Source organism: Pteropus vampyrus, unplaced genomic scaffold (assembly GCF_000151845.1).
Source record: "Pteropus vampyrus isolate Shadow unplaced genomic scaffold, Pvam_2.0 Scaffold15, whole genome shotgun sequence".
Lineage (NCBI taxonomy): Eukaryota > Metazoa > Chordata > Mammalia > Chiroptera > Pteropodidae > Pteropus > Pteropus vampyrus.
In genome coordinates this window covers 15,349,917-15,358,786 of record NW_011888796.1, presented here as the reverse complement: position 1 = coordinate 15,358,786, position 8,870 = coordinate 15,349,917, and the positions used below count along the sequence as shown (strand labels likewise).

The window sequence follows — 8,870 nt, the reverse complement described above, 5'->3', positions numbered from 1 at the left end:
AGAGAGAATCAGAGGAGAGGATGATAATGGGTAGTCGTTTGCCTCCTTACGCATAGAGGGAGACATCGTCGTCCCACCTCTCACCGTCAGCAATGTTCTTTCTGAACACACAGCCTTCTCTGTCTGCCCTTCCTGTACCGAACTGAGCGGTTTCTGGTACACAGGAGGCAGCTCATACGGGTTTGGGGGTGGATGGTCTGCTCTGTCACATGGCACGTCCCTTGGAAGTGAAAGGACCCTACATCCTTTCTGGAAGGTGGAATGGGCATGTGTACCAACAGCAAGACACGTGTGACTGCCCTCATGCTGGTCTTTGCTCCTGTAGGGCTTTATTAAAAGAGTGCATCCTCTAGCACAGGGCCGGGCGCACAATTCTTAGAGACTCCTTTCCTCTCCCGGGATCCTGAGGGCGGCACTAGGGCTGGCCCACTTCCTGCATCCCTGGGGAGCAGCATCCCTCCCCAAGTCCCACCCAGGCCCTTTTGGAAACAGCGACCAGCCTGACTCTAGTCTCTCCTGGCCCCTCACAGATGTCCTGGCGTCCGCAATACCGCAGCTCCAAGTTCCGGAACGTGTATGGGAAGGTGGCCAACCGGGAGCACTGCTTCGACGGGATCCCCATCACCAAGAATGTGCACGATAACCACTTTTGTGCCGTCAACACCCGCTTCCTGGCCATCGTCACTGAGAGTGCGGGAGGAGGGTCCTTCCTAGTCATCCCTCTGGAGCAGGTAGGTGCCTGGCACCTCCCTAACCCTGGCTGCAGCCCCAGGGCAGAGAAAAGCCTCCTTGGTCAGTACTGGGCCTGTTGCCCTTATTTCTCTCAGCCCTCCACCACCCATTACTTGCTCATCATGTGTCCAGTGGCTGTGCCTTCCCAAGGTTTTCCTGAGATTCACCAGAACAAATGCAGGCTGGGATCCAAGAGACCTGAGGTCTGTTCCCAGAATTTCCCCAAAGGTGTGCACTTGGACGAGTCATTTCCCTCAGGGTATTTAGAGTTCCCATTAACCTGAGGGACTGGAACATCTGATCTCCAAGGCCAGGTCCAGCTCTACCATGCTGTGTCCTGGATGTCCTTTTGGTTTGGAGCTGGAAGGGGTGAAGACCCAGCCAAAGGCACACTGGACGTCTTCAAAAATGGTATACTCGCTAAAACAAAAACGTTGCAAGCACTTCACTGAGAGACTGGTAATCATTTACTTTCTCCCTCACCCCCACTTTCCATCTAAAAGTTCTCCCCTCCTGTGGCTGCCTTTGTGAATATAGCAAATTAAATCTGCAAAGCCCAGATCATGAAATTTTGAAGCTCTGTCATTCAGGCAGTCCCTAGAGGCCCGTGGGAGGTCACGCGCCTCAGAAAAAGTGCTCGCTGTCAGTCCTACTTGTTTATGGCTGAGCTCTCCCTTCCTGTCCTGACTCATCTCCTCGCCCACCCTCCACCAAACTGCTCAGGGGGAGGAGGAGGTGCATGGGGAAGGAAGCCTTGGTTCTTGAAATCCACCATCAGCTGGTGGTGGAGGATGGATTTTTCCAGTCTCCTACCCACAGTGGGGGAGCACAGATTTGAGAAAGATTTGGGCCAGGTCCTCCCTTCCACCAAAGGAGGCAGCTATAATGACACTGAGGACAAAGCCTGAGTGAGGCACAGAGAGGTCTGAGAAGCAGTGGACTTGGTGGCAGGAGGTCTGGGTTCTAGTTGGACTCTGCCGCTTGCCAGCCCTTTGACATTATTTTCCTGTAATGGCACAGTGGGGATCCTAAATCCTCCTCCACCTGTACCCAAGATGTTGGCTTTGAGTGGGATAATGGACATGAAAACTTCTTGTGAACGACATGACACGTTTAAGATGTTTTGCTACTTCCTAGGGGGAGTCGTCAGCTCAGCTCCTCAACTTTGCAAATGCCCTCAGTGGCTCTAACACATTTGGAAGGATTCCGAAATGTAGCTTGCCTCCCCTCCAGAACCAGATGGGTTCAGATACCTGTCTGCCTCAGGCACCAGCTCAGCTCCAGCAGCAGCAGGTCTGCACGTCCTCGGCAAAGTTCTTACTAGGGCTCAACGGCATTGCTGGCCCCCTGCCATACTCCACTATACGGCTTGCAAAGGTCAATAGTCAATGCCTCACATAATAACAAAAGTTCATTGAAGATGGATTAAAGACTGCAAAGAGATAGGAAGGGAAAGGAAGGGAAGGGAAGGGGAAAAGCTGCAAGTATGTTAGAGGGAAATGGAGAGCATTTTTAAAATTATGCCATGAGAAAAGACTTTCTAAGCAAGACGAGAATCCCCAAGCCATAGCCGAAATGATTAATAGATTAGAATAATTTTTTTCAAAGTAAAGTTCCTGTACTACAATGAGACATGTAAGCAAAATTAAAGGAAACCACATAATTGAGTACAATAGTTAAAATATATAACAAGATACGTGTCCAGGATATATGAGGGTCCCAGAGAAATCAATAGGAAATAGAACCTAATAGAAAATGAGCTAAGGATATGAATAAGCAATTCTCGGAAGACAAAATATATCATTTAACCTGTTAAAGAGGAAAAGATTTAGAAGAGCAATGATCTTTCTTGTTGCCAAAGTTGTGAGAGAACAGGCACTCAAATGCACTCTTGGCGTATTTTGTGTATTACATCTGTGAGATGAACATAGAGGCAACTTGGCAATATGTATTAACATTTAAAGATGCACGTTCACTGGTCCAGCCATTCTACTTCTAGGAATCCATCCTACAGAAACATTCTCGAGTAATGTATTCTGCAATTTTAGTACTTGATTTTTTCACAAACATCAATTTTTTTTATCTTTTCCATTAAAAATAAAATGTCTCTCTCAAATCACAATAAATGTTTCTAAACTCTTCCTCTCGATTTCTGTAATGGTACCAAACAAAGAGTTTTACGCTGTCAGTAGCACTGATATAAAATATGATCAGATTTTGTAAACACTTTATGGACAGCAGAAAAGAAAGGACTCTTTATAGAGTATAAGTTTCTATAGAAATATACAATGCATCTGTATATATACATACATAGTCGATGTACACATAGCTTTTCAACTTTATTTGTTCACATTCTCTGATATATTTCATTTAATTTGATGAATATTGGACTGATAGTGATGGTTCACATTGCCAGTTAGGTCTTTTGTTTTCTCTCATTTTGTGAGATTTTCACTTTACGTACGCGATGGTTTGTGCAGCACTTTTATAATTGTGAAAACTGGAAACGACCTGCAGGTCCATACCTAAGGAACTGGGTGAACAAATTAGGGGGCGGCCACACAACGGGATACCATGCAGTCATCAAAACTGATGATGCAGGGCAGTCGCTCCGAAGGGTTCGGCCTCGGAATCTCTTGATACTCTTACCAGTATTTAGCATATTCGAAATAAAAACGAAGAGATTTCGAAAACATGTATTTGTTAATTTACTTAAAATAATAATAATAAACCCATTTCATGTTCTCCTCCCCCCCCCCAAAAAAAACATATTTTTACAAAAAAATAACTTTATTGTCCAAAACAAAAAAAGTAAAATTAGATGAATGGCATTGTTTTACACTTTGGCAAATCTCTTTAAATTAGTTTGGTTATGGAAGACAGCAGGGTTTGCATGTCTGCTTCTGCATTGGTCCTGTTGAGACATCACACATCGTGCCGCCTCTGGAAGACTCCGCTGTGCACCCTGGAGAGAATGAGAGGAAATGGCAAATAATGTCTTTGTATTATTATGAACATAGTTTTAACCCAACAGACTCCCAGAAAAAGTCTTGGGGATTCCCTGGAGGTTTCAGACCATACTTTGAGAATATTTAATGAGAGAAAACTATTTATGACATTATAGTTAAGGAGGGGGGGAAGGTAAAATATTTAAAGCCCCATTAAAAAATTACGTATCCATCTACCTGTTGGGAAAAGACAGAAAGCATACACCTAATGTTAAAAGTGGTTATCTTCCAGTATTAAGATCGTGGGTGCGCTTTCATTTTCTTCTTTTTCCTTAGCAATATTTTCTAAATATTTTTTAGATGAACACTTAATACTTTGTACTTCAGGGGGGAAAATCTAATAAAAGCGGTTTGTCGACATTACGTGGCAGCCCCCGAGGTCTCCGAAGCCACGCAGCCGCAGCCAGCTGGGTCTGGCAATCCCATATGTATGTCGCAGATGTTTTCTCCCGGATTAACACATGCTTACGAACTCGCTGGAGAAATGCTAACTTAATGGAGGTATACATAGTGAGGGCAAGGGGTGGCCGTGGTCAGGAGCGGGTGGTGGTTCTGGATGGCTGGGAGGATGAGGTGGCTCCTAGTTCTGAACGGTTCATTTAGTTTGAGACAAGACCCCAGATTCTGTGGAGCAGGGTCCCGCCCCAAAAGAGGGGCTGCTTTGGCATCAGTGCCAACCCCCCCAACCCCCACCACCACCACCACACACACACACCCACACACACACAGTTCTCCTGCTGCCTGGGCCAGGGCTGTAGGTCTCCTGCCCACTGTGCTGAGGCTGGGCTTGCAGTCAACGGCAGGCAGCCAGGCTGGTGGGGGCGGGGAGGCAGGGCTAAGAAACAATAACAATAGTGCCGAATCCAAAACCCCCTCATTATCTCAGCAGAGATGAGCTGTTCCACACTGGCCCATTTGCTGGGAAGAAGATTATATTATTTCAGCTCCATATTTTCTCCCTCAGTTTGATAGAAATCTCCCTAAAAACAGTTTCCTGTGTATTCCATTCAAATACAGAAAAGATTCAGGTTGTTTCTTGGTGAATCCTAATGATTGCTTTGAGCGTTAATTATGATCCGTGAACTCGTGTGGCACACTTTTGTCTCTCTGCTACATTGTCCCTACAATGGCTCCAGACTGTTTTCCTGAGCAACAAGAAGGCCCAGAACCCTGTCTGCTTTTGTTGTTCTTTTCTGAATTGTTTTCCATCTACTGTTAGGTGTCCTTCCCATTCCTTTCTTGCTTCTCTGAGAAGTTTGGGCCAGAAGAGACCAGCAGTAGCCCAGGACCCCTAAATTCTTGAGCCTTCTGAGAGAGACTCCCACTCTTCCAGGGAAAGTCTCTCTCTTTATTCCATTTCTCTCAAAACCAGTTTGCCTGAGATTTCAATATTTGTGAGTAAAATCTTTTCTCCAGGGTAGGAAGCCCTGTCCACAGCAATTCCAAACAGTAATGTTGATGCCTTGCCTTTGTCCAGCACTCCGATCCAATGAACTCTGCCTTAATCCATCCCCTTGGGTGGTAGGTAGAGCTATCCCCATTTTACAGCTGGGGTAAGTGAGGCTGCAGAGGCAGGTGTGGAGCTGGGCAGTGCAGGAGCTGGACCTGAAACCAGCTCACTTATTTCTGAATCCATGACTCCTTCCACAGCCCACGATACTGGTGAATGGCTGAGTTCTGGCTGGCTGGCAATTCTCAAAGGAGTGGATTTGTCTTCCCCGGGCTTTTGCTCGGGCTGCTGTTGTAAAGGCCAGAACCTGTTTTTTCCCTAGTTAACATTCAACTGCCAGCTCTCTCCTCTCTCGAGTGGAATGTTAAGCTGCAGATGGGGGAGCAATCAGCACCCTGATTGCCTGGCGCAGCTGGAGGAGCCTTATGAATATTCTGGAGACCAGGTACTGTGCCCAGGCCTGATTAACCACTTGAACCGCCCCTTTCCTGCTGCACTCCGGGAGGGCTGCCTGTCACCTCCAGATCCAGGCCCAAGAAAGCCAAAGCTAGAAGCTGAGCCTTGCATGCCTAAGCTTTAGTCAGCTACCTAGTACCCCACCTGGCACCTGGTAGAAAAGAAAGAAGCCTAGCCTGGACATCAGGAGTCTGGGTTGTCCCCATAACCCAGTGGGTCTCAGCCCTGGCTCCACTCTAGAATCACTTAGGTGATTTTGACGGTCTAACGTACCTGCTCTTTTGGAGTCTCACCTCAAGTTCCAAGGTGAAAGTACAGTTATTCTCCCCAGCGGATGAAGAAACAGAGGTTCGGAGAACTCAAGTGGCAGAATTTAAACCCAGGGCTCTCCCAGTCGCATGCCTGCCCACTTCACAGAGGGTTAGGGAGAAGCATGTCTATCGATGTGCCTCGTGTTATCATTGCTGTCATTCTAATGTCTCCAAATATCTCATTGAATGTTAATTCAACCAGTACTACATGAGCTCATCTGATGTACTGACACCGCATGTCAGAGAGGTGGAGAGAGGTGTTCCGGAACAGGGGACCAGGCAAGATAACATTCCTGCAGTCCTGTGACATGGACTGGGCACCCAGCCCTGTGCCAGGCACTGGGGACCCAAGTTACATCAGGCCTAGTCTCTGAGAGGCTCAGAGAGCATCCCATTCGTTAGCCAGGCAGGTGGGAGTTCTCTGAGAGGATCCTGCCCATGTCTTGCTCGAGGAACCAATTCTATGGTCCATGGAACGAACTATTGAACATGTCCATCTTAACTGCTCCTTCCAGTAGTTCAGAATGGCAGGGCACCATTGCATTCTCCAGAAACGTGAGTCCCCGGTTAATTTATATGCAGATTTAGCTGCATGTAATGAAAATAATCCGATTCTGCGTTTGGGGTTTTAAGCTTGGTCTCCAGTTGGAGGTCGCTCCTATCTCCTTGTACAAGCCCCTCAACGCCTGCTCAGTCTCAACAACCTGGTGCAGAACATCCCCTGCGGTTTGGGGGATGGGGTGTTGCATTCTCCTCCCCCAACGCAATCAGCTTGGCCTCTTTTTGCATCTTCTGTCTCTGATATTCAATGGTGGGGAGGCCTAACCAGGACTAGGGAGTTGCTCCCAGTCTCACTGGCCCTGCTGGGGTGAGTGGCAGATGAATGGCAGCAAAAATTCACAGGCATCTCAGTGGGGAAAGCAGAGCCCTGGAGCAGGAGAGCAACGCAGCACAGGGGCTAAGCGATCAGGATCTAGAAGCAGACAAACCTTGCTTGAATCTCCGCCTTGTCACATAGTTACTGTGTGACCTTAGCTGAGTCATTTAACCTTCCTGTGCCCTGGTTTTCTCTTCTGCAAAATGATGGGGTTGGACCACGTGATCTCTAGAGTTCAATGTGGCTCTCACATTCTGTTTTCTTCCAACATCATTTTAGTTAGATATGTCCTCACCAATGTGCTGGTAGGTACTGTGAAGAATACAAGAATGGCTTCTCATCCCTCAAGGCCCAACTCAAATGAGGCCGGCTCCATGAAGCTTTCCCCATCCCAGTACTTAGCCAGAGGCATTTTGTGTCTATCGTTAGAGTACTTCTTACATGCTTCCTTATTTTCTTAGGTGTTTAGTCTGTCCATCCATCCATCCATCCATCCATCTATCCATTCATCCATCCATCCATCCATCCATCCATCCATTCATCCACCCACCTATCCACCCATCCATCCAACAAATGTTTATTGAGTACCTACTATGTCTTGGTCACAGGACCAGGGATGCAGCAATAAACAAGACCAAGTCCCTGTCGGCGTGGAGTTTGCAGTCCACTTAGCCACCTGATTGGACCGAGAGCCCCAGAGGGTGGGAAACATGTCTGATTTGTACAAGGCCTGCACACAGTAGGTGTTTAGCAAGAGGCCTTGTGCTGACCAGAGGTCATGTCCCAGAGGCACTGTGCCCCATTTCTCCAGCTGTGGTTTTCCCTGGTAGGGTGCTGGGATCCCCTCCCCTCCAGGCCCCAGGGACAATGTGGTACCCTGCCAGGTCTTCCCAGACTGAAGGGGGCTTGCATCTTCCTCTTCAAGCCCTTGCAACAGTGTTACCTGACCCAACTGCTCTCACTCTGGAATCAAACCCAGGAGTTGGAAGACCAGTTAGCTCCATGACTCACAGTATGTTTGAGGCCTAATATTAAAAGAAGGGGCAAGAGTGCCCAGCTCAGTGCTGAAGACTGTAATCTAATTGGACTTTTTTGCTCACCCAGAGCCTGTGCTTCCATTCCAGATTTCTCTAAGTGTCCCTCCCTATCACTCCCCACAATGAGCATTGAACGCCTCAGTCCTTCTCTCTCCCATAGAAAAGCCCCAAATCTTCATCGCTGCTCCCGGCTTCCAAGAGGTCTCCCCCTCTCCCTGGGGAATTCAGAGAGCCTTTTCCAAATCCATTTTTTGGATCTTTCCTCAATAGTTCTTTGTTCTTCATGCTGCCTTCTGCTTGCTGCAATTTGCATCTCAAAGCCTGTGACAGCCTGAATGTACAGTAAGTGACTTTGGGAAGGGGGAGAAGGCGCTCTGAACGAGAGAAGTCACAACTTTATTCCATTTGTCTGAGGCCCGAGATTGACAGCCTTGCTTTGTGTTTTTCCCTTTTTTGGAAAAATGACTGCTTATTTTTGAGAATAGTGAAGGCAAGCTCTTCAGCAGAAGTGGAAATGTGACTCCTTTACTTCGAGGTTATGGGATGGAGTATTCTCTGGATTTGAGGTACAGAGAGGGAGCCAGGGATGCAGCCTGGCTGGTGGGTGTGCTAGAAGGTCAGAGAATCCATTCCTCTGCCTCAGGCCAGGGTCTCTACTGCCTGTGCCTTAGCTTCATTGCTCTGATTTCTAGCAGAGCTGGGAGGCTGAACATAAAAGGGCTGGTTCCCTAGGACTCTGTGAACTTGGGCTGGGCTCTAATTCTTCCCAGGGGCACCGGCCTGGACCCAAACCAAGTTGGCACTTAGCTCTATCTGCTCCCCATTTCCTTTAAGGCCAGGAGCCTCCCACGCCTTTAAAAATCATGGTTCCATGCGTTAGCTGTGAACCTCTGGGCAGGTAACATCTCTGTGCCTCACTTTCTCTGTTTGTAAAATATCAGTGGTACTTGTTCCTCATGGTGCCATCGTGGTTAAATAAGGTGCTGGGTAAAGCACTTA

General features: G+C 47.6%; 1 protein-coding gene across 1 annotated transcript in view; it reads left to right on the top strand.

Annotated features, from left to right (window-relative positions):
• The first annotated feature begins 525 nt into the window (after positions 1-525).
• Positions 526-8,870, top strand: part of CORO2B (coronin 2B) — a 64,943-nt gene continuing 56,598 nt past the window's right edge. The window contains exon 1 of the mRNA XM_011385843.2: positions 526-731. Within this exon, the coding sequence (XP_011384145.1) occupies positions 531-731 (201 nt within the window). The 5' untranslated portion in view covers positions 526-530. The remainder of the gene's footprint in view (positions 732-8,870) is intronic.